General features: G+C 42.3%; 2 protein-coding genes across 10 annotated transcripts in view; one reads left to right on the forward strand and one right to left on the reverse strand.

Moving 5' to 3' along the window:
* Positions 1–12164, forward strand: part of Ldlrad4 (low density lipoprotein receptor class A domain containing 4) — a 332822-nt gene extending 320658 nt beyond the window's left edge. For 7 of the 9 annotated variants that reach the window (XM_055622727.1, XM_055622721.1, XM_055622726.1 and 4 more), the window contains 2 exons: positions 1730–1783; positions 10635–12164. In XM_055622727.1, the coding sequence (XP_055478702.1) occupies positions 1730–1783; positions 10635–11159 (579 nt within the window). In that variant the 3' untranslated portion in view covers positions 11160–12164. The remainder of the gene's footprint in view (positions 1–1729; positions 1784–10634) is intronic. The other 2 variants (XM_055622728.1, XM_055622729.1) reach the window with 1 other exon arrangement.
* A 5608-nt stretch (positions 12165–17772) lies between these two features.
* Positions 17773–25881, reverse strand: part of Fam210a (family with sequence similarity 210 member A) — a 34356-nt gene continuing 26247 nt past the window's right edge. Inside the window, exon 4 of the mRNA XM_055622731.1 lies at positions 17773–25474. Coding sequence (XP_055478706.1) covers positions 25241–25474 — 234 coding nt within the window. The 3' untranslated portion in view covers positions 17773–25240. The remainder of the gene's footprint in view (positions 25475–25881) is intronic.

The following is a 25881-nucleotide window of genomic DNA, read 5'->3' on the forward strand; positions in this document are numbered from 1 at the left end:
GTGGAGTGACTAATCTCAGTGCAGCGTTTCAATGAGCGCCTGAAAGGCGCGGCAGACCACATAAGCTGGCACGAATGACAGACTGCTGGGAGCTCCTGCAAGCACTTTTGTCAGACCTGTCGATTTTCAAGGAAATGTAGCCAGTAGCAATAATCATTGCCGTGGAGACGATGTGAACCCTCATTTCCTGGGTTCTTGGTGGGCAATGGAAGGGATGAGTGATGACAGTGACCGGTGGCAGGATGGCTAGAGAATCTCAGAAACACCAATGGACTCCCTTTCTGGAATCTGGTGGTAGTCGCCAGTTGGTCAGTGAGCAGGAGCTTGAGGGGTGATGCCACCACTTTGCTGTACTGGGGAGGAGATCGGTCACACCATTTAAGTTTGGTCTTTCCCCCTGTTGACAGGCACAGGCTGTAATGATTCATTACATAATTTTATAGTCAGACCCTTATGCCCACCTTTCCTCTGAACAGCTGGGTCTATTTTTGCTACCGAGTCCGAGATATCCTGTGAGAATCTTAGGAGCCGGTTGTATGTATTGAACCAAACAACATGTTTAACAATGAAGTGGGTGTTTCTGTTAGAACACCAGCCACAGGAAAGAACAGTATGGGCTTGCATCTGAGGGTCTGGGTGTTTCACTATGGGTATTTTTACTTAGGACTCTGCAGTTTGGGGAAACTCAGTAACCCCCAAAGGCCAAATATACATGTTCCTCAGAAGTCCAAAAATACAGGTGTCTCCTCCCCTAACAGATCTTACTCTGACCATAACAATGCTAATGGACCAGAGGATCCTTGCAAATAGCCAATAATTTAACTCAAAAGGCATATCACCGCGGAGTGTTCTGTAAACATGGTGTAAGGAAATGGCCGCCCCAGTAATGCACTTATTTGCTTGTCGTCTTGATAGTCTAGCCAAGCAGTTTTTTCTTAGCATTTCAAGTATGTATGTATGCATGTTTATATGTATGCCTAAATGTATGCAAGTTTGTCTGGGTGCCGTGGTGCATGTCTGGAGGCCAGGGAATAACTTTGAGGAGTCACATCTCTCCTACTACCATTTGGATTCTGGGAATCAGACTCAGATCCTCAAGCTAGGCATTGAATGCTTTGCTACCTTGCTGGCCCTTCCCTAACATCCCCTGAAAAGACAGCTCCTGGTGGTGACTATTAGTCTGAAGAATAAACTCAATAGAAGACCTTGGAAGGTCATCTAGGCTTTGGAAGCTGCAGTTCATGTTGAGAGCTGACCTGCGTGTCGGGAGTCTCTCTGAGGGAGACATAGCTTTCAGGCTGTGTGGTGATGGGGGCGGGGTGACACTTGCTCCCTGCAGGCCATGATGATGCATTCTTTTGGGGAGGCCTCTCAGAGCCTGTCTAGCCCCGGGACTATCCAAGTGCGGGCACCGACTGTGTAGAGTTTGATGGTCATTCGAAGCACCTGGTTACATAGATGAACCAGTATTTGACTTCAAATCCGTTAGGTTCAGGATCTAAGCTTTCAAATGTTTCGGTTGGTTCACAACCAGCCACTTAGATGTGAGGCACGTGAAGGGATCAGTTCTTTCCTGTCCCATGTCTTAGACAATCAGCCATTGTCCAAAGAGCAAAGTGATTCTTATTTCAAAAATTTGGGTTTGAAGTTTTGGGAACACTGCTGCTATTCTATAAAACAAATGATTTTCTTATCTCTTGTTCCTCACTTCTCTCCTCCCCACCTTCAGGAAGGGTCCCTGTGGCCTTCTGACAGCTCCGTGCAGCGGCCAGGCCCTTCAGAGGTAAGGTGGAGGCTGGGGGGAAAGTCATGGCCACAACCTTGGATTTGAAATCAACTTTGGCATATATATACGTGCCAGCCTACATATGCAGACACACACATGCATGTAACATTTGTTTTCTAGAAGACAAGTGGGATAGAGGGAAGAAATTTACTTATGTAATTAACTTTTACATAAGCCTTAGAAGTAATTAGCTTAATTATGCCATTTACATAAAAATATGTCACACTTTGTTCACATTTGGTTTCCTCCCCACTGTCTTCCCCATATCTTCTGTTCCTCTCCTCACTGACTGGTTTCCTTCTTTCCCTCAGTAGCCTCTTCCAATTCTTATCACCTGTGTTCTACAGCCTCTATCTCACTTCTGTTAAGAACTTTTTACCCTTCATATTCCTGTTCTAGCTTCATAATACACAGAAAGGCTGACTCTCTCTCTTTCTCTCTCTCCCTCTCTCTCATTTTAGACTAGGTTCTGAATATAAGAAAAAATAGCATTTCTGAGTTTGTTTTGTTTTACCTAACAGTGATTTCGGTTCCATCCATTTTCCTGCAAATGTCAGGATTTCATCTTTCTTTATGGTTTCACAAAACCCCACAATGTTCAACATTTTCTTTATCCATTCTTCTGCCGAGGGATATCTAGGTTAATTCCATTCCCTGGCTGTTGTGAATAAGATAATAATAAATATTGATGTGCAGGTATATTTTTAGAGTACTTGGTACGTGTTTATAAGACTAGTATAGCTGGGAAATTTGACAGTTGTAGCTCATCTTTGCTACTTTGTGGGTTCTTCTTTTTCCCACCCTTTATCCCTCTTGTTTCTTAGGCTCCTCTATTTCCAACCCACAATTTTCTGATTGCTCAGCCATTCTTCCAACTTTTTTTTGAAACAGAATATATGAAGAAGAAAAAGATAAAACAGAAAATCCCCTCTGGGAGCAAAGTGAGGGATATCCCAGTAGTAGCAGCCACAATAAATTTTTGCTGATGTCTTGAAAGAAAAATATTAAATATTCATTTATTTGTTCCTTGATGTTTTCTCTACGACATTTGAAATAAAATTTCTCATTTTTATTTTTAACTTTTGTGCCCCACATTGAAGCACCTCTTGTAGTTTGTCTTTTGCTATTTTATAGGTTCTTCTTTTTCCCTCCCTTTATCTCTCTCTGGTTTCACCCCTTATCACTAGATAGGAGAGAAAGAAAAAGAGGGGGGAGAGAGAGAAACAGAGGGGGGAGAGAGAGAGATCTTTGAATCTAATTTCTTTTTTTTTTTTTTTGTTTCTTCTTTGCTTGTAGCCAGTCTTTGCTACTCGTGGGTTCTTCTTTTCCTCACCCTTTACTCCCCCAGTTTATTGCTCAGGCTTCCCTTGAACTCATTATCCTCCTGCCTCTACTTTCTTCAGTGAATCCTACTAGCGTTCACCACCACAAACAGCCTGTCCTTTGAAACTCTAAAGAGACAAATAATATTGAGTATGTGCCAGACACTTCTGGGTGTGTAACATTAGCAAACAAAACAGACAGAAATCTTTGAGTTGCTGGGTTTACCTACTCCAGAGACTAATGAAGCAGGTAGATCACAAGTTAAAGGGCAGCCTGGTTTACAAGCTAGGGTGATAAAGGGTAGGAAAAGAAGAACACACAAAGAACACACAAAAACAAGTACAGATAATTCCCTTTTTTTCCAATACCCACTTTAACAAGGCCTTAATCCAGTCGTAAAATAGTTGGCGACCCATGTAACATTCATACCACTGCTGTACCCTAGGCATATCTTGCCAGACCACTTGCTATTGTAGCTCTCTGGGTTCACAGGTCAGTAAGATGGAATCTCAAAAGCAATTTGCATTTTCCTGATGGTTAAGGATATTGAACATTTTTTTTTTAAAAAAATGCTTCTTGGCTATTTGTTTTTTGCTTTTCTGGTTTTTGTTTTGTTTTGGTTTTGGTTCTGGTTTTTTGAGACACAGTTTCTCTTTGTAACCTTGCCTGTCCCGGACTTGCTTTGTAGACCAGGCCGGCCTCAAACTCACAGAGAGCCACCTGCCTCTGCCCCCCTGAGTGCTGGGATTATAGGCCTTCACCACTGTGCCCAGCTTGGTTTTTTTTGTTTGTTTGTTTGTTTGTTTTGTTTTGTTTGTTTGTTTTCCAACTATTTAATTCTGTATCCTAGCTTTTAATTGGGCTGGTTTTTTCCAACACTGTCAGATATATAGTTGATAAAGATTTTCTTCTCATTCTGTAGATTCTTCTTTACTCAAATGATGGTATCCTTTACTGTCCAGCTTTTTTAGTTTAATTTGTCAATTGTTGCCCTCAATGTCTATACTACTGAGGTCTTGTCAGAAAATTATTTCCTGTACCTGTAATTTGAAACATATTATCTTCTTTGTTGAGATACTTGGTCCATTTGGAATTGACACTTGTGCAGGATGAATGACAAGGGTTTACTTTCATCCTTCTACAGGTAGCTGTTTAGTTTTATCAGCACCATTTGTTGGAGATGCTGCCTTTTCTACAATGTATACATGTTGGCCTCTTTGTCAAAAGTTAGCTTGCTGGGGGAGTGTGGGCTTAATTTAGGTCTTCAGTCTATTTCATTGATCAATGTATCTGTTTTTATGCCAGTACCATGCTGTTTTAATTACTATAGCTTTTTAGTATAACTTGAAATCTGGGATAATGATACCTCCAGCAGTTCTTTTATTGTGCAGGATTGTTTTGGCTTTTCTCATCTTCAAGCACAAATATTCTCTTTTCAACTTGATCATTCTTTTGTCAAGGCTTTCCCATGGAGCTTTTTATTTGGCTTATTGATTTTTTATTTTACATTTTCATTTGAACCTTCAAAAATGTTTTTTACTAAATTATATTTTCATATTTTGAATTTTTTTCTTTGTGTTAGTCAACTGTGTTTTATGGTCTTTATTCTGGCATTTATGCATATCCTCTTTGAGACAGTCCTGAACTTGTTTGTAATTATTATTTTGAAATCACTAAGTTGCTTTTCCGAGGCAACATAACTATGGGAATACTGGTTTTTGGAGGAGTCCTACTCTCTTGTTTATTTCAGGTATTAACATTTTGCAATGGGACCCGTGGACCTAAAGTTACATCATTGTTTTTTGTTTGTTTGTTTGACTTTTGGGTTTGTTGTTGTTGTCTGTTGGTTGGTTGGTATAGATATCTGACCTATCTTTGTTGAGTAGACAATTGGATCCTTGTTTTCTATTATTCCACATTGTCAGATTCTGAATCAGCTGAATGGTGTTTGGAGTTCAGTCTTATAGGCAATGGGTGTTGATGTGTGAATTGGGCCCCAGATCTTGTGCTTTTTGAGGACAAGAGCTAACCTTCCATAGAGTTAAAATGTTCTTACTGCAAGTTCCCAGGATTCTGTGGAAAGCTCACTCGGTTCTGTAGGTGGTTCAAGGTACGAGTTGGAGTTGTGGTAGTAGGTGGCCCTACCCTAGAATGGGGCATGTAAGACTTGAGGTCCTCAAGGTGGTAGGAGTAGAGCTGCATCAGATGTGGGGATGCCTCCTCCCAGGGGTATGTACTCAGAACGCATGCTCCTCAGTCAACAAAGGTGCAGTTGGGGCTCAGGTAGGTTCCTCTACCTGAAGTGTTCAGTAAACCAATTCTCAGGTGATGTTGTGGTGGGAGTAGGGTCCCTACCTAGGGTAGGCATTAAAATGCTATTTTAATTTGTATTTCCATGATGGCTAAGGAGGTTGAACACTTTCTCAAGTATTTATTCTAGTTCTTCTTTTGAGAAGCATCCATTCAATAGTTCATTGAATGGCTTTCTTGATGTTTAATTTTTAAATTCTTCATATAGTCTAAATATTCCCTATCTGATGGGAAGTTGGCAAACATTTTTTCCCATTCTGTAATCTATCTCTTTATTCTGGAAGCTATTTCCTCTGCTAAGCAGAAGTTTTAATTTCATGCAGTCCTTGAAAAGTTTTTTTCTTATTAATTTTTAGGATTAGTCCCTGTGTTGATGTCATTCTTTTAGAAAGCTTTTTGCTTATGCCTCCATCTATTTCCAAACATTTTACCTATGTTTTACTTTAGCGATTTCAAAGTTCATGTCTTTGGTCCGTCCTCAGTTGATTGATGTATAGTGTGAGAGGTGGGGATCTTGTCTCATGCTATGATATGTGGGAATCCAGTTTTCCCAGCACAGTTTGTTAAACAGGATTTTTTTTTTAATCTCCAATAAGTGTTTTTGATGTCTTTGTCAAAAATTAGGTAGCTGTAGATATTTGAGTTTATTCCTAGGTCCCCTAGAAATTATTTTTCAAGGACTTGGAGGTACATCCATCACTAGGTTATTTTAGTTTCTTTTTGATGAAAGCATTCATAGCTATGGCATTTCCTCCTAGAACTGCCTCTGTTGTATTTCAGATATAAAAGTTAAGGTGAGCTTTAATTTTCAAGTTATTTTAGGAGTTGTTAAATTGTCTTCTTGATTTTTTTTTAAAATGCCACACTGGTTATTTGAGTGTTGTTTAGGGCTGGGGATATGGCTCTGTTGGTAGAGGGCTTGCCTAGCCTGCACAAAACTCTGGGTTTGGTTCCCAGCAGTGCATAATCCAGATGTTGCAGTAGCAGTGAGAGGCAGAGTGGGAGGAAGGTTAGATTTGCAAGGCTGCATGGAGAACTTGACACTTCATGATCAGCCTAGAGAGGGAGGGAGGAAGAAATGGGGCGGGGGATAGAAGGAAGAGGAAAGGGAGGGGGAGATTTCCGTGTATTTGTGTGGTTTTTGTAATTTTTTTTGCTATTACTTTCTTTTTTCATTGCATTATGATCTAATAAGAAATTATTTCAATCTCTTAGTATTTGTAAGCTATAATGTAATCTATTGAGAGGGGGTTTCACGGACTCCTGAGAACAGTGTGTATTCTGTATCTGTTGCAAGGTCTATTCTGTATTATCTGTTGACTCCATTTGATTTGTGTTATGTTCTAACTCTCAGATTTCTTTGTTGATTTTCAGTTTAGATGCACCAGCTAGAGATGAAAGTGGTGTGTTGAGATCATCCAGCATTGTATCATGACCTAGTACTCTTTTGTTTTGTGAAAATAGGAGTTCCCATACTTGGTGCACATATGCTTATAGTTGTTATATCTTTTTAATTGATTATCCCCTTTTAAGATTATGACTTTAACCATTCTAATTTTGATTTGAAGTCTGCTTTATCAGCTATCAGAATAGCTACACCAGCTTTTGATTTCCACTTGCATGGCAAATTGACTTCAGCTCTTTGAAACCTGTAGGTGCCTTTACCAGCCAGGTATGTTTCTTGGAGACAAGAGAAGTTTGGGTATACCTTTTTAAATCTACTCATCCAGTCTGTGCCTCTTGATTAGATTAGTTGAAGCTATTTCCGTTTAAGGTTATTATTGGGAGATATTTACTAATTTGTAGTTAGTTGTTATTCTAGCTGGTTATTGTTGGCTCCCATGAAGTTCTTTCCTGTGTTTTCTTCCTCTTTTGTGTATTACATTCCTTGTGTATTAAGTTTCCTTTGTAGTTTTGGCTAAAAGATCAGAACTACTTAAATTTATGCTTGTTTTGAAATGTACTTATTTGCCTGGTAATCTTAAAACATAGCTCTTCTGGATATATCAACTAGCAATTCTTTACTTTCAGGGCTTGAAATATCCTTTCCCTGCTCTCTTGGCTTTGTAGGGTCGCTGTAGGGTCTGGTGTTAATTTAGTGTACCTACCTTTGTAGGTGAATTTGTATTTTTTCATTATAGCTTTTAATATAGTTTCTTTGCTTTGCATTTTTGCTGTCTTGACTATAAAATGTCCTGGGCTTCTTCTCTGGTCATGTCTGTTTTGAGTTCTCAATGGCTGTGATGTTTGAGTGTCTATCTCTTTCTCTAGGTCTGAGATAATTTCTGTTTCTTTGGATACTCTATTCCTTTAGTGTTCATCTTGATTCTTTTTTTTTTTTTTTTCCTATCTGGGAGATTCTTGATTTTGTCATAGATTTCTTAGCCATTGTCATTCTTGGCTTTTATTCATTTTCTTGTCATTCATTTTCTTTTATTTGTGTTTGAATGTAGTATATTGTCAACCTTAACCTGTTATCTTTCTTTTGCTTGTGTGAGTTTATTGGTAAAGATTTCTACTGTGTTTTTTATTTAATTCCTTGGATTTTACACTTTCATAATTTATGATATTTTTTCTCCACAAATTTCAGCTTCTTTGCTGAAGTTTTCTTCTATGTGATTGATTTTCTTGTCTACTTTGTTGACTTTTATTTATATGTTTCTAACTTTGCTTTCCAGGTTCTAAAATGAATTCATCTTGTTTGCATTCTCTTTTCCCAGAAAAAAAATGATTAAAAATCCTCATCCAGCATTTTACATATATTATATCCTTGAATTTAGCAGTTGATGAGTTATATTCTTCTGTGGAATTATGCTGCATTGCTGTTTCATGTTTGTTGTGATTCTTTGTTGCAACACTCACATCTGCTAGTTTGGATATCATTTCCACTGTGGGAGTATTGTCTTTATCAAACAACCTATTCTTGAGATCTCAGTCCCAAGCACCATGGGGAAAACAACCCCAAAAGATAAAAACAAACAAACAAACAACAAAACTGTTGTAATAGCAGAGCAGTAACAACATACCATACTTGATTTGAAAATATGCTTAATATCAATGATAGCTCACCAATATATCACCAAGAAGACTATATATAAGCTGGTTTGGTGGTGCATACCTTTAATCCTAGCACTTGGGAAGGCAGAGGCAAGCAGATCTCTATGAGTTCCAGGCCAGCCTAGTATACATAATGAGTTTCAGGACAGCCAGAGTGATAAAAATATTCCCTGATTCAAAAAAGACCACACACACACACACACACACACACACACACACACACACAATCATGAAGCTGAAAGTAGCAAAACTATGGTATAAGTGTACTATAGGTTTAAAATTTGTATAAGTGTAGAAACAGTAAGTGAATGAGGCAGAGGAAGGAGACAGGGAGAAGGTAGAAATGGGAAGAAAGATCAAATAAATGAGCAAAAAGATGAGAGTTGAGAAAAATGTTGAAGGGAAGAGTAAAGGGAACGAGGTGAAAAGGAGAAAAATAAAGATTTCTCAGGAATATATAAGTTCAAAACCAATTCAAATAAATGCAAGGGGAGACAAGTGAAGCAAAACACAACAGAAAGTTAAAGTCTTTAGCAGTGGCTCTCAAGCTTTCTAAAGCTGCAGACCGAGGTTGGCCCAGGTGGAGACCCTATCTTTTTACATTCAAGATCTGTCCATCGCCCTGCTGGGCTGCAGCGTGCAGTGTCCATCCTTGGAACTTAGAGTTCTCTCTCTAGCGGTGAAGGGCAGGTGGGTGTCTCCAGCATTTTCTTGCTTTACTGGCCTCATGTTCAGAACTACTGAGTTCCAATGTTGTTATCAACCCAAGACACTTGTTTCAGGCCGTGCAGGGTGAGACGGTCTCTTTTATATACATCCTGGCATGAACCCAACCTCATGTTGCCACCCGCTTTGGCCTGTCAGTGTCTGTCCATCTTACCGTCCACAGCTGCTTCTGTCTTTCCTCAGCCAGGGTCTGTGTTGGCTGACCTGTAGCTGTTCCCTGGTTTTGGTTTCCTGGGGTCGCTCTGTTTTTAACAATAGGTCCTGTCTCAGGGTGGTGGCAGTACTGCTGCCCTCTGAGTCCTAAAGTGTGACAGAATGGGATTGTTCTCCGCTGATGATCTGACCACTTAAGAAATCGCTAGCTAGCTCCTCGAAACCTGTGACTGGCTCTGAGGTTTTTGAGGGCCGAGGGCTCGTCTGGAGGGTAGGACTGCCAGCCTTTCCTCTGGCGTACCTTTTGAAAATAATTTCTCTTCCCTTCCCTGCCAGCCAGGGAACGGAGTGGCCAAGGCTGTGTTCGGCTCACTTTTCTGTGTTGCTTCCCCCTCCTCTTTTGATGTCTTTTTGTGGGTTTCTGAAGTGTTTTCTGTCTTTGGAATGATGTCTATTTTCTGTTGCTCTGACTTTCTCTTTCACCAGCTCACAGGAGGGCTGCCTGTACTCTACCATCTTAAAAAAGACTCCCAAGAGATGAGTTTTGAAGACATATGCTCTGAGTTCATTTTTTTGGGGAAAAAAAAATCTACCATTGTATTTACTTTGGAATGTAAATTTTTCATATTAATAACTAAAAATAACTGTAGTAAGCTTACATTGAAATAACTGTATAAATCTAGAAATCCAGAAGAAAGATCACTTTTCCAATGTATTTATTTATTTATTCACAAATGTAGTTAACCTCAGAGACCCCTCCTTCCTTTGCTCAGTCATGGGTTCCAGAGCTGTCAGGTACTGAGGAAGCTAAGCAGCTTGCTCTGCCTTGTCTTACTTCTTATGGGTTAAGTCACTGAGGCTTATGGATGAGGCTCACCGGAGACCTTACGTAGAGGACTGCACCATGCTCCTGGCCTTATCCTTGTTCCTGGCCACTCCTTGACGTCCCCTTTGAATCCTTGTCACCTGTCCAGATAACTCCGTTACATCCAAGTCTTCAGTTAGCTCCCGTTCCCCACGGAAGTTTAGCCTTCCTGGATATACTAATACGGGTTAGGTCTAACTCCGCCCCCTCCTTTAAAGAAAAAACAAAACGAAAACAAAAAACCAAACAAACAAAAAACTGATTCTGGATAAATTCTTTCCTGTTTTCATGAGAAATGGTGTGAGAGGGGTGTGAAAACTGGTGCGAACACAGTATACAGGAGCATCCCCGAGCCCGTCCCCTGGTCATGGCTGTACTGAGAATGTCCTCAGGCCTCTGCTCTTGTCCTTCCAGATCATGTGTGCCCCACGGGGCAGGGAGAGGTTCACCACCCCAGCCTTCATCCAGCGGGATCCGTTCAGTCGTTTCCAGCCCACCTACCCCTATGTTCAGCACGAGATCGACTTGCCTCCCACCATCTCCCTGTCAGACGGGGAGGAGCCGCCTCCTTACCAGGGACCCTGCACTCTACAGCTCCGGGACCCAGAGCAGCAGATGGAACTCAACAGAGAGTCCGTGAGGGCCCCACCCAACCGAACCGTGTTTGACAGTGACTTGATAGACATTTCTATGTACAACGGGGGACCATGCCCACCCAGCAGCCACTCTGGCGTCAGTGCAGCTACCTGTAGCAGTAACGGGAGGATGGAGGGGCCGCCCCCGACCTACAGCGAGGTGATGGGCCACTACCCAGGCACTTCCTTCTTCCAGCACAGCACACACAGGGGCAGCAGCAGACCACCGTTTCAGCCGAACAACTCAGAGGGCACAATAGTACCCGTCAAAGGCAAAGACAGGAAGCCTGGGGACCTGGTCTGATCGCCTCCACAGTGCACTTTTCAAGGAGAGAGAAACCTCGGCAGGGAGAGAGAGGCCTGCAGGCTGGCCCTGCCTCAGTGGCTGTCCGGCTTTACGTGGTAAAGCTGAGTAAAACCAAATGTGCAAACGCGGTCTTCGTTTCTGATTCCTTTCACGGGAATTGCATGCAAACAAGACTGAAACCATTCAAACTTCCATCAGGTCTGACCACAAACAGTGTTCATCTTGGGGCAGGGGTGGAGTCAGGGCTAGAGATGGCATGAGCTTGGCAAAGGGCATGCAGAGAGAACCGAGAAGGCTGCTTTGAAGACATCATGAAAGTAAGACCCACAGAGGTATTTTTGACATATTTAATTCCAAAAGGAGACTGCAGATACACGAGGCCAGAACGGCCTGTTTTATAATTAACTGAATACAGAAGGAAGAAGTATTATATATTATCATGGGGAAGAATCAGCCAGTTTGCTTTTTCTCCAAAGGTGTGACACTTTTATTTTGTTTTAAAAATATGAGTCAAAACTCCTGTTTTGTGTGCCAAGGTATAAAGTTGGAGAAGTCAGGCGAGTGAGAGGAACTAATTTGTGTTGTGACGGTATGTTTTAAGAGTTGCACTATCTATAACGTTTAAAATATGGATGAGGGAACTGTGTCATGTGAGGTTCTGTATGTTGTCTTGTCGCCTATGGATGGCTATTATGCCCAAGGAACACCTCGAAGTGTCCACAGGGTCACACAAGAAAGGCATTTGGGGATGTATGTGCCCCGGTGTTTACCAAGTTGCATACATTTAAAGAGTGCTTATGTTGCAAGTTTGCAGCCAGAAGCGTACTACTGAGGTATGCGGAGGGGTTGGTGAAGGGAAAACACCTGCGCTGCGTGTCGAGCGTCCTGCAGAGCTAGCCTTATTCCCAGCACCGTCAGCAAGTGTTTAGACTTTTTTCACTGTAGCATGAAGTATATTCAGATACATACCCTATTTTATGCAATAAATTGTTTAAAATGCAAGATGGTTATTTTGTGTACTGCTGAACTTTATGGCACAGCTAGTCCCATTGCCCCTCCCCTTCCCTGGGCAGCTCTGTTGAGTTCTGCAAGGGTGCTCTGTTCGGCCCCTGGCACCAGCAGCTGCCCCCTCTTGGCTTCCTAAGTGCCATGCTGGTAATGGTCCCTCATGGTTAATATGTCTCCGGGCCTGGGAGAGGAGCACATCTGGCATAAGCTATTACCTATCACCAGTGCTACACGTTAGAGGAATCCGGCCCAGACCTACCCAGACTCCTGGCACGAGCTTATTCTGCCTTAGCCAGTCTTTGTACTGTGGTCAGTTGGAGAACAGAAATGGTGGGCAGGGCTGTGGCTCAGGACAAGGCAAGGCAGGCAGAGTTGCAGCTGGAAAATGGCTTCTTAGTATTTGAAGTCGGTTTACTATTGCTAATATTTCCAAACGTTCATATGTAGAAGAGAAAACAACAACAACAACAACAACAACAACAAACCAAACAAACCAAACAACGTTCTACAGATGCAAGGGCTGGCTTTGTATACCCTGTACCAAGAGGCCATCTATGGTGCCAGGCCTCTCTGCATGGAACAGAGTGAAGAGCAATGGAGATTCAGTGGCAGCTTTAACACCAATTCTGTGTGTGTGTGTGTGTGTGTGTGTGTGTGTGTGTGCGTACATGTGTGGTGTAACTGTTTTCAGCAGTGATTATGTGAGGTAACAACCCTTAGCTGAGAACTAGAGGTTGTCTGATGCTCCCAGTCCTGTCTGACCCCAGGCTTCTCATTTCTGCTTGTCTCAGTAGGCAGGCCACTGGCTTGCTTTGAGACTTGAGATCTCTGTAGGATGTATCCACAGGGATACTCACAGCCCAAAGGAGAGAGGATAGGCAGCAGTTGGCAGTTTTTGCTTAAACTCTGCTCAGAAGGATGTACCCCGGAGGGTGACTGGGACTCAGGAGCTGCTTTTCTACCTTGTCTGGTGATATTTAGTGGCCTCCCAGGCCATGGGCTAACTGGGCCAAAAGGTGACCTTTCCCAATTCCCAGAGGCCTCCTGAGAAGGTTCTGGCCCCTGGTGACCTGTGCTTTCAGACTGCTTGAATTGGCAGAGGAGAGGAGGAGGAGGAGGTCTGTGTCCTCACTAGGTTCTCACTGGCAGGGACTGGCAGGACTGATTGCTAAGGTGAGGTTATTGGAAGGTGAGGTTATGGTTTTGTCATTCCAAATCCTAACTGGTTTTGGTGAAGCTGGCAATTCCACCCCTTCAGTTTCAGCTCTTCGTGGCTTCTCAATCCTTACTTTTATCCTTACTTTATCACCAGCTGTGGGAATGAACCGAGATCAGAGAACTGTAAATTCCTTCGGAAGTTGGCAAGCACATAGACATTTTGTAGATGCCAATAGTATTGACAAACCAATTAATTCAAGTAACTTTAATTTCCTTTCAAAAGAGAAGTTGCCGCCTTCTTACACACACACACAGTGACTTTGAGACTGGACTTCTTTCAGGAGTTAGCTTAAAAGCCAAAGCAAAGGAATAAAAATGAATTTAGTCCATTGCTCTTGGCACAGGGAGGAGAAGATTTAGGTAGCAGCCTTCAAGCTGATAGTCCATGCCACACTGTGTCCTGGCTCTAAGGTCTTAAGTAGCAATTGTGGGGCCCGCTGTCTTTCAAGAAGTGAAGCGCTTAGAACCCAAGTATTCGGTTTAGAACGCAGTGAATCTAGGCAACTGACCGCAGGTTATAATGATAGATTATTCCCATAGGGCAGTAAAGGTTTGCATTATTAGGAGCAGCAGCCATAGCAGGCTAGGAACACTTCTGTGTTCCTTCATATGGGACACCGTCTGCAGATCCATCCACTGGAGATCAGCCTTTTGGCCTGCATTTGCTTTCTGAGAATCTCTAGGAACAATGAAGGAATATTTAATGCAGAGATGGTGAAGCCAGGTACACATCCAGTTACGGTCGCTGCTAAATCATGCCCCATGCCTCCTCCACCCGACACATACCTAACTCACAAGACATCAAGAGGTGGCAGAGTGACTAGCACTTACAGATGTACCGTGACAATTACATTTTTCCTTTATAACTTTTAGCTCAAACTCAAGAGCCAAGGCTGAGAAGTCAAACTGAGATGAATGCCTCTCACACAAACATGGGAACTGGGTTTAAAAAAAGAGTATTTTTATGTGTGTGAAATTCTAAGTAGTTTTATTTGATCCTTATCTTTATTTTATTGGGACCAAAAGGAAGTACTTTCAGAAAGCTGCTTTAATCTGAGGATCCATTCATGTGCCTGCCTTCGGCTCAGGTGTCGGTTTTACACCTCTTACCTGCTGTTCTTTTTAGACAGACTCCTGGGGTAGCCCTTCTAAGATGCCCTCAGACTGTGTCATTGAGGCAGCCCAGGGGGCCCGTTGAGTTCTGCTGGCACTCCGATGGAGCGTGGACATCCCTGGGCTCCATGGACTTTGGAGTCCCATGGACTTTGGGCCATGGAGACAGAATTCACACGCTGTAGCAGCGCTTCCAGAGTTTTGCTATTTCAGACGGTGACTCTCATGTGTGCTAAAAGCTTCAGCAGCAGGAGTGAGGGGAACACACTGGGAAGGGTGCTTTCTGTTATCTCTGCTCTTCTCCCGTATCAGTCACCCACTGTGACTCGCTTGCACCCTAAAGTCACAAGCAGCTTCATGGATTACTTAGACTGTACCCATTCCAACAGACCCCGTTGTGCGGCTGCCTGGAGCTGTTTAGTCCTTGGAGGAATGGACAAATCACAATAGCATCCTCAGCCACAGTCTAAAACCACAGTCCATTGGTTTTAGAAATAAAGATGTCAATTAACAGCTGGCTTTGCAAGCCGGAGGTAGCACCAGGCTGGCGTCACAGCACAGGGACATCTTGTTGAGCAAGGGACTTCTCTCCATATCCCATCTTTGTCCCTAGGTGTGCGGGACAAGTTCAGCACTAGACGGATGACGCGGTCGCACCTATCCCCTCGGTCCCTAGCTCCGCAAGCCCGCCCCTCAGCAGGGTGCCTGTGTTCTGATGTCGGATGTCGGGGCCAGCCCGGCGTGTAATGCTCACCTTTGTCATGCCTCCCTTGAAATGGTGCTTCTTCAACTGTTTGCTTTTATTTGTAAGGTGCTGTATATACACTGAACATCTGCACATGCTCTACCCAATGGGTAGAGCAAGAACTTAATACTGTAATATACTGTAGAGATATCAATTTTAACAGAAATGGCATAGAACTTGTGAATGCCTATGTCCTCCCATCTTTTGTAAGGAAACTTGCAAATGATTACATACAGATAAAGTCTATGTAGTTTATTTTCCTATTAAATATCGTTATTAACACCACGGAATGCAGTCTGAACAAGCAAGCAGCCGTTTATGACCAGCACATAAATAGGAATTGAGTCGTACCTTTGCTCTGAAAACACTTCCGTAATTTCTAAGATGTTATTTTAATCCCTTTAGAGATAATTAGACCCGTTTGGTTCTGTTTTAGTCCGGGGAGAAAGGTTGCTTTTTAGCTGGCTCTGTGTGCAGGCTCTCTCACTGCAGCACCATGTCAGGCCTCAGCGGTGTGTGCAAACCTTTGACGACACACATGGCGTGAGGAAAGTGAGTGACTATAGCGGAGGCTGCATAGCCTCGGGGCACTTCTGTTTGTGCCCATGTTTCTCGGTGCCTTGTCTTATAAATGGAAGCTATGAAGCCAATGAACTGTCAGAAATTCGCCGGGAGAGTGTGCCTGAGAAAACAGATCCACTGGGGATGATTAGGGTAGGAAAAATGGTTTGAGCTGCCATTAGAGCTGCCCATCAGCTAAGTACAGAATCTAAAGTCCATTCCTATTGTGTCCTGTGGTAGCCTTGACCCCTAAGGCTACATGTTAAGCTACATGTCAGTTCACTTTTCTCTTCCAGCTGTTTTCAGTGTCCACTTGCGGTTTTGGCATTTTTCTTTAAGTTTTTTCACTTAAGCAAAGAGCCTTGGTGTCCATTAAACCACCATGGACACTAAGTGCTGTCCAAAAAGACAATTCATGGAATGATGCCCACGATCCGGCTGTGTCACCAGGTGACTGAGTAATTCCAGGCTTTTTCTTTGCTCTGTTAGGTACTCTGATTCTGAAAGTCAGAAACAGAATTACCGTTCAATCACAAAAAACACTTGAAGCTCTCGCTAATTGTGCTTTAATGTGCAAATCTTTATGCTGACTCAGTTCTCCATCTCCTCTTAAAAGAGCTGATCGAGGAAGACAGTGGGTACCTCCTAAGTCCCATCCAAGTCCAAGTTAGTGTCTCTGCCTACTACAGGGCACACCCTACACCCTCAGGATCCCTGGGTCCAAGACACAAAGCACTGTCAGACAATCACTGTCAGAAAATGGGCACTCTAGCAAGCATCAGAATGTTCTGGACTCAGTAGTAAGATGTGTAACCAACCAGATTCCCTTCTATAGACCCAGCCCTGGCCGAGCATTCCACTCAACGATACTGGTTCTTGTCTGATATACTTGCTTTTCAATTTCAACTCATATCCTTTGCTGAGTTTATAGTTGTTTAAAAAGATATACAGCGGTATCCACGGTATTCAGCTCATTGAACTTTTATTATAAAGCAATCTACTGAGTACAACTGTATTTGAACCTTCAATCTTTGTGAGCTATGATAATCAGAATTCATAGAGCCCTTTTGTGTTTAAGCAACCACATGCTTGCTCTTTAACACAATCCCTGGTTATCTATGGGAAGTGATTCACAACTGTCATGCACCTGCCTTTTCTGCCCAGGCAGTGATGCGGTTTAGACCTCAGGTCTGTAATTGCAATACTTTTGATGAAAGATGTTGCACAAGTACTGTTTGTTAGTTATGAAATCAGGTTTCCTGCGTGTTCTTAATGCCATGATCAAATCATAGCACAAAATCATTAAAAAGAATCAGTGATAAATATCTGTTCCCTGAGGTTGTTTGTTCACTTTTCAGCTACCTGACATGTGTGTGACCAGTCTCAGAAAAATACTTTGTTGTGGTATGGGAGATGGAACTCAGGGAAGGGTTCTTCCTTGAGCTACACGCCAGACCAAACGATACTGGTGACCATCCCCTAGTTACCCATTTAAACATTTGTACAAGTGTGCTGGGGACACGGTGCATGTGCCACGACTCGTGTGGTGAAGACAGCCCACTAGAGTCAGTTCTCACCACGTAAGCTCCAACAATGCATCTTCAAGTGTCAAGCTTGTCAGTGAATGCCTGCAGTCCCCATCGCAGTGGTCCGTTGCTGACTTTTTAAAAGGATTTCCTAGTGTTATAAACCTGGACAGATCATTCCACGGGATCCTCAGTTCTAATACAGGACATTCAGAACTAGGAACATCCTTGAGGACATCTGACCCCACAGGGGCTTCGGAGTGCTGCCATGAGCAAGCTAAGTGTCAACAAACGCTTACCATTCCCTGACAGTGGAGGCCTTCAGAGGTTCTGCCACCCACGCCAACAGAGTATGTGATCTGTGCTCTGAGTAATAGTGTGCATTCCAGATAAAACGTTTGTGCACAAACCCCACACAACCCACCACATAAGAAATGAGTTTAGCATGATAGTAGAATCATTTATTTTTCCATTTCTGTACATTTGTAATGAACAAATGGAAACAAAATTTTAAGGTCTTACTGGAATAACTGTGTGGGCCTCAAATCATTTTAGATCAAGAGTGAGGCTATCCTGGTGAGGGGTTTACAAATTGCAGCAAGCAAACATAGGCCCTCTCATCCTTAAGTCACTAGCAAACCACACTACGCTCTCAGAAATTTCAGCTCCGCTCGCTAGAGACACCAACTCCAGGTCCCTCAAACCAAACACTAGTGTAAGCAAAAGATGGCAGGGTTCAGGCTCTTCCTTCCCTCTGCCATAGGTATGGATCATCTCAGTACTGGCAAAATTGAGTTCCTCTCAAAGGAAACAAAACAAAACCCAGGTTGAGTTGCTTCAGGGAAACAAAACACCAGGGGGCACTGCTGAGCACCAGGTTTGCAACAGCAAGGCAGCAGAGCCCTTGAAGACCAGGAGGCGGAGGACTCCTGCCTACAGTGGAGGCTGCCTTGTGAGACGACCTTCTGCTCAGGACCCCTGGCTGAGGACCCACCAAGTTCTGAAGGCCTCTGGTAAGACCTGATGCAGACAGCAGCTCACACTGGGCCTTTGAGTCAAAACACAAATTCTGTGTCTCTGTGGCAATACTTGCATTGACACTTTAGAAGAAACACATTACTTAAAACAAGATTTCCCTCACTATACTATCTTGATCTGTTTGGCTACAGAGACTCTAATTAAAACACACATTTTGAAACAGCAGCCCCAAAGTAAAGCCCCTGCATTTGAAAATTAGTTTTAAATGCTGTACCTCTGTCAGGACTTTAACTTGTGCGTCAAGATTGCATTTCATTTGCTGTTTTACTCTCACTCCCCAAAAAAGAAATTAAGAGCCAAAGCTGGTTCTAATAATGTGGTGTGACAGTGATGCTAAAACCATGGCCCTACAAGGCCTTTAAAGTAAGTAACTCCACTGAAGACCTTAAACACCACAGTTATGTTCAGTGGTTTATGCTCACGTAATTTAACCTGTCAGATTGTGCTCTCACTTAGCATTTCTTGGGTTTCCAACCATTCGTGAGCATAAGAACAATCACATGAAAAAACAGCAAGTACAGCTGGAAGGCCACACACCTGTGCCTCCTCACTCCTCCCAGGCGCCCCAGCCCTGGTCCCCACGTGCCGAGACTCTCCTGCTACCCTGAGGTAAGCTGGGACACTACTTCCCATAGCATCTGTAGTGCGGTTCCAATGCTGACTTGGTTTTGTAAACCTTCTATGCACAGCAAAGAGCAGCTCAGACGCTGGGCCCGGCAGACCTCAGGTAATTAATGTCCCTAGCTGGAGTTAGTTCCAAACTCCCTCCTATAAAGCACATGCAACTGTTCCATCCAAGGGACCACCTACGGCAGAGGTGGCGGCCCTCCATACCCTGTGTTCGCATGAGGTGACAGCTGCTAGCCAGTGAGGTTCCATCACTCTTGCTGTTTAACCGAAGGTCTGTGCACATGAGCCCATATGCTAACTCTAGGTGCAGGTCCTGTGGCTGCTGTTCCCTGCACACAAGGCATACGTCTGCCAAGGCAGTGGAGATCACACGTGCTGTGCTGCACAGTTTTGTGGCAGTGCCAGGTGTTTTGCTTCCATTTTGTGGTCCTGAGAATACTTCTTGGGATAGCGGCCCTCTTGACACAGCTGCACCACCTGCTTTAAACGTCATTTTCATGGGACTTGGCGAGGGAAAAGCGCTCTCTGTGAAACCTAGCAAGATATCCCGAGGTTTTCTTGAACTTCACTGAGTCAAAACATTTCCATAAATCAGTTTCTGATGGCTTCAGATGCTCTAGTAATTGGCAGCAATTAAGTGGAAAAATCAGTCTCAGCTGGCCTCAGGTATGACGCGGACACAGGTTCAGACACCATGACCACTGGTACTATACATGGGCAGGAAGGAAAAGGTAAACTCATTTTGAATCAAGGAGACAATCTGGGAATTTCTTGTGGCCACGTGTTCCCGGATATGTGAAGTACTTAACATTACTTATATAATCTAGACTTGATTGAGGTTTTCTCCTTCATTGCTCTCAAGTGTGGATTTAGGAAAAGGCAAAGAGTGTTTTAAGACTGGAAGAGAAAGTAGTTTCAAGTATGGTTTTAGTTTGCATGAAAACTGCAACCTGAATGCTTTGCTAAGGCCAGCTTCACTAGATGGTGCCAGAGGACAGAGTAAGACTGGACCCTTTAGTCTCCCACCCTGACCCTAGTCATCCCAAACTAAAGGGAAAATAAACCTAAAATAAAGTTACAGAATAGTGTAACTGTTTCCCTTTCAGGCCATTAAAAAAAAAATAAGATAAACCAAGTAGAGCTGAAAGTTAAAAGGTAAACTCCAAAAGATGGAAGGCATCAGCAGACACAGCAGGGCACGCATCACTGACAATGTGATGAACTGGCCTGACTTCCATTTTCCCTTATTCCAAGAGCACACTCACTGGCTTAAGTACCTGCACAAGGGAAATGGACCTCACAAGTAATGACTGGCTGAACCCCAGACCCAGCTCTTTTTGTCTTTTCTTCAATTAAAACAGGACTTCCAACATCCTAACATGACCCACACAGTGTCAAATTCTACAGGTCTCTTAGCCTGGGGTTGGAGTTACTATCAGGGGTAAAAACAAAAGTAAAAGCCCACAATCTAAAATATGGGCCTGGCTCTCCCCCTCCCCCACAAAGTGCAACTAATGAAGGGTCTGGCTTGCTCAACAAACACTGCATCAGGTTTTGTGTGACAGCATTTTTTACTTTGGAGCAATGCAGACCTGTTACCGATCCAAAGTAGTACAGAATACAAGCTGTGTGTCTCCCATAACCTGCCTTTGCTTCACCAAGGACACAGAATGTCCGTGTCGACAGAGGTCCCAGGCAACACAGCCCTATGTCGGTACACTGCTGTCACCAAGCCTAGCAGGTCGGGACACCCAGCTCCTTTCGTGTGAGAGAGAGAAAGCAGCTGTGACAACTTGGTCACCGCAGTAAGAATCCTAAGGAAGTATCAATTCAAGTGAGGAAAAACACATCACAGAGTTTCCAATCAAGAACTCACAGGTGCAAACAAGGCAACAGCTGAAACTATATTCATAGAAACATGCCACTGTCCTTTCACAAATCAAATCCAGGCATTAAGAGTTAACATTTAATTGGAAAGGCATGACACAGAGATGCTATTTTGTGTAGCACCTTTCTGGAATTGTCAAAATATGGTAAAAAGTGCCTTTTACTATGTGCATGGATTAAAAAGGGGAAATTTCATCATATTGAAATAAAAAGGAAGTTAGGTTTCAGTGTTGTTCCTCTAGAAACCGGTGCTTCCAGTCAACTGCAGCTGGAGGCCTCAGGTCCCTGGAAGAAGGCTCTGTGCTGCTACTCACACTGACCAAGAGCTGAGCTTCACAAACCTGCTGGACAGACTGAAACTGGGTGTACTCCCTACACACATGCCCCTCTCACTTCAAAGACTGCTAACATTGAAATCAGTCAAAATTCAAGACAGAAAAGGCTGGACAAAGAGAAGTGGACAAAAGGAGGAAAGAGAATCAATGCTGTGGCGAAGAGTCGTACTCTCATGACTCAAGGTTTGTTCTGATTTCCTAGAGAAAACAGCATGACGCCCCACAGCATACTCTGGAAGAAGCCATACTCTGAGCTCTATACATACTTCCTGTCAAGGCCATTCATGCAAATCGTCAGGATGAAGCACAGTGCCCTCTGCCCTCAACGATTCTACAATCAGGATGCATTCTTATCAAAATAACCAAATAATCGCCACAGGACACTGAGTCACTGACAGTGTCTTCCCTATCAGTGATGTATAGGGAAGAATACAGCCCAATTTCTGAAGCTCAATCCTGGAAACACAGGATAAGTCACAAACTTGTTTTGACTAGTTAGAATGAACACAGAAGTCACAAAGGGGAAGGAAAAAAAAAGTCTCAGAGGGAAAAATCATTTCAGTGACCCTTTAACTATGAGAAGCTGAGAGTGTAAGAAGGCCAAAGTTCATGGAGAAAAGAATTCTGGGAAAGGAGTGGTCCTGACACCATTCTAATCAACAGGAAAATGATGAAGTCCAGATTTTGCTGTCCTTCAGGTATATGATCTACCTACCTACGTTTCATTTCTTTTTTTCCTTCTTTCCTTCCTTTTCTCTGCCCCTCTTCTTTTTCATGGAAACCCTAATTAATACAAAATTGGCAATAACTTGCACACAGGCCATTGGAGACAAGTACAGTTACTACTTGAAGGTGACACTCTCCTCACTGTTTGCTGCCCTTCTCCCCTGTTCTGCAAATTTCCAATTCAGAGACCCACATATCCCTCACCACATGCTCAGATGCTAATCAGGCATGGGGCCAACGCCTGGATGATTCTGACACTGTGTCCCAGCTTAAGGCAACTCAACAGAGTACTTAATGCCAACAAGTAAATGGCATGTAAGAAGGGCACTTAAATAGGTCAGGAAGAACTTTGCAACATTTAAATTTTCCATATTTTTGGTCTTACAGAGACTCATTTTTGAAAATCTGAAACAATGTATCAGAAAACAAATTTTCCTGGTACAGCTACCAGGAAAATTATTCCTTTAATTCTACAACAACCTTTTTTTTTTTTTTTAGGAGCCCTTTAGTAAAAATGTATGTGTATGCTGTAAAAATCTCTATTTTGAAAAGAATTCAAAAAAAGATGAACTCATCCCCTCCCCCCACCTCATTTGCTAAAGTCACTTTTGGCTCATCTTACTGCTATTATCATCTACAATAGGTTTCTATCTGAAGCCGTTATGAAATCTTGATTTGCACCCAGTATAAAGCTCACTGTGTCTAAAATACAGCTTCCTTTTCTTCAAACACCTCTTCTGCCCAAACTATGAAGATGATTACAATTCCTAGAGCCATGGTCTAAGACCACCAAAACAAGACCCTAACCAGTTCCAGTTTCCCCCTGAGCATAAAGAACTTAGCTCTTACTCTGGAATGAGAATATGGAAGGACATTTACAATGGGAAATGCAGGGGAATATTATATTTTTTATTGTTTTATTATTTCACTGTGCAAGGAGGCTAATTGCAACATATATCCTTTTCCTTTTGGTGAAATCCAAATACCACCTCATTTTCCACAAAAGGCTCTCAATAATGATGTGATATTTTAAAAGGCTGGTTTTACTCTTATTCCTTAACAAACTAAGCCTTTGTTTGACCTTATTAATTTGCTGGACAAATGCTTTCTTTCCATTAAAAAAAAAAAATAAATCTCAGTCACAGCTCCATTCATGACGTCAATGTCTTTCGAAAGGACAGATGTGCACACCAGCATGGAGCTGCTTGGTTTTTCTTGCAGCTCAGAGAAACACAAGCTTCACTGTAAATAAAATGCAGTTCAACACAGACAAAAGTCTATGTATATATTATACATTTTGATAACTTAAGTTGATAACTGTTGTCTGCTATGAATACATTACAGGGTTCCCTATAAGCTGGCAACAACATTTTTATGACATTTCTGATGCCAAATAGTAACAATATAACTTCTCGAATCTTTAAGGATATTTTCATTGGATTTAAAAGCACACACAAGCATCTACTCACATTTGCTGTAACTGGGTAGACAAAACCCAGACATAAAACTGGATGGTGATAAGCCTCCAGTGGACTGGGCAGAAGATATCTACTCAGGACAAGAAAGTTGCAGTCTCATGATTATTAGCAATGTCTTAAGAGCTCCCAAATTATGCATTATAACAGGTAAAAGGCTTTAGGAGAAAAAACATTCTATATAACAGCACATTTCAGCATAGCATTCTTGGTGGCTTAAAAGGGAGGAAAATGTTAACATGTCAGCATTTAACATCTTACTATTTAATAAGCATGCTGCAATGTGTTGCTCTGTTTATAACTGAAAGTGTGCCATCAATGTGTGACAGTGCACTGAACTCTGCCTCAGATTAATCATGCTGCCAACAAACAAGAGAGAGAGACAGGACAAATCCCCTCTGTTAAGTAATTCTTCCAACCTAGAAAGACTTCAACCATAGCATTTCTACTTAAAAAGTGTTTTAATATAATGACTGGGTGTATCAAATGTGAAGTCATTTCTCCATTATCTAAATTTGGCCAAATTAAGCATTGGACATAAACCCAGCCACACAGCAGGGACTGAATGGGATAACTATATGGCAAGGTCTCTGACATTCTCCTGACATTAAGTTAAAAACAATGCCCTCTAAAAAGGCATTTCTTAATCCAGTGTCAAGTCAAGGGTCAGACCTGAAGGAAAGTCATTAGTGCAAAATGAGACACACAAACAGACATTCTACACTCTTGGGACTTGTCTGACAGCCACTGATTCATTACAAGCAGTGACACTTTTTGCTTTAAAAAGTCCAGTAGAATATTTAAGAAATAATTTTTCCCTTCCAATATAAGAAATGTTAGCCATAATACTAATAATACGCATGCCAGACAGGCCTCTTTTGTTTTGACCAGGGATAGAAAGAGCAAAATCCTACAGGGGTTAGAGCAGGAGGAGAGATCTGAGAAACTAATGAATGAACCCACACGGTATACTGCCCGCCTGTCCTCTGCAAGCACTACCCATGAGCCTCCACTCTCGGCCATACTTAGTTACACAGACTTTTACTCTTGCCAAAATCACTGCTCTTTCAAAGCCTGATGTAGTAAGAACAGTAAACTTGACTTGCTGTTGTATCTGATTTCAATAATAAAGTTTATAAAACTTTCACTTTTCTCCAAAGATAATTGGAGAAGACACAAGTTAAAACAAATTGACAGTCCATGTGACTAATCACCATGCAGTCAAGTTTGAAAAAGAATTTGCTTTAAAAATGTGATTTTGACAAGCTGCAGTTAAAAACCATTTTAAAAGTTCCATTTCATTACATAGCCAATATATCTTGTTTATAAATGTAAGACTGATTTTTTTCACAACCGTCTTGAAATAAGGTCTACACGTTAACTGGCAGTTAACTCCTCTAGTCCCTTTCTTTATCCGCAGTTCAAACAGTGTACACTCTCTCCCACAGAATTTCATGACTTACTCTACACGTGGACTGCCCAGTACACAGGTGCCAGAGAACATGAAGCAAATTTCATTCTGAAGATACAGAAAAACAACTCTGCTTGAGGACATTAAGTACTCTTATTGCTGCAACTCATAAAATTTGTATGCTGGGTTAAAAGTTCATTTTGGAAAACACTGATTTCCACCTCTCCCACTGTTATTTAACTTAAAAAAAAAAGAAAAGAAACTAAGTTTGTTCTTTAACCCTCAGGGAACTAATACTTTTAGGGAAGTAGCCAAAAAAGGGGGTTGGGGAGGGAATCAGAAACATGTTCTCTGCCCAGAGTCTACAGAGGGTTAAAGTGTAGGGTTTTCTATAATAAGGCAGTCTTATTCCACTTTTTTCTTAAAAGAAACTTTCTCTTTGGTTTCCTGTAATTTCTCAGTGAGTCTGTCCTTTGTCTCCTCCATCTTCTCTGTGATGAGCTCCTTAGTCTCCTCCATTCTGTCCTGCAAATACTCCTTGACAGGTGGTGGGGTTGACATGTAACCATGATTTCGCAAATACTTCACAGTAAAGGACGTTCCTCCCAAAGTCACAGTGTAGCGGGCAGGCGTTGCAATCTTAAGGGGAAGGAAAAGCAAACAGGTGAATTAACATCTGATTGTGACTACACACAAAATTATGTTGGAGTTACATTTTTGGTAATAATCAGCATAAACTATTGTTTTAGAAGGTGAGTATAATACCCTATATTGTTTGTCTTTCTAACAAGGAATACTTTTCCTGCAGACTTATTTTAAGCCATCTGTCCTCAGACTACTTCACTTAAAATTTCAGGGTTGTCACAGACTGACAACCTTACTGAATGCTAATGAGCATGGGGCCAGGTCAGACCACATAGCAGAAAGAGGACAACATTCTGCTAACAGCAGTACAGGTGCTGCTGTTTTTGAGCCCTCACATCTCTGCCATGTACGACATATCTGGAGCTCAATGCAGCCAAAGTTCAAACAGTAGGAGGAGGCTG

The sequence above is a fragment of the Psammomys obesus genome, unplaced genomic scaffold (genome assembly GCF_907164565.1).
Source record: "Psammomys obesus unplaced genomic scaffold, mPsaObe1.curated_primary_1811, whole genome shotgun sequence".
NCBI lineage: Eukaryota > Metazoa > Chordata > Mammalia > Rodentia > Muridae > Psammomys > Psammomys obesus.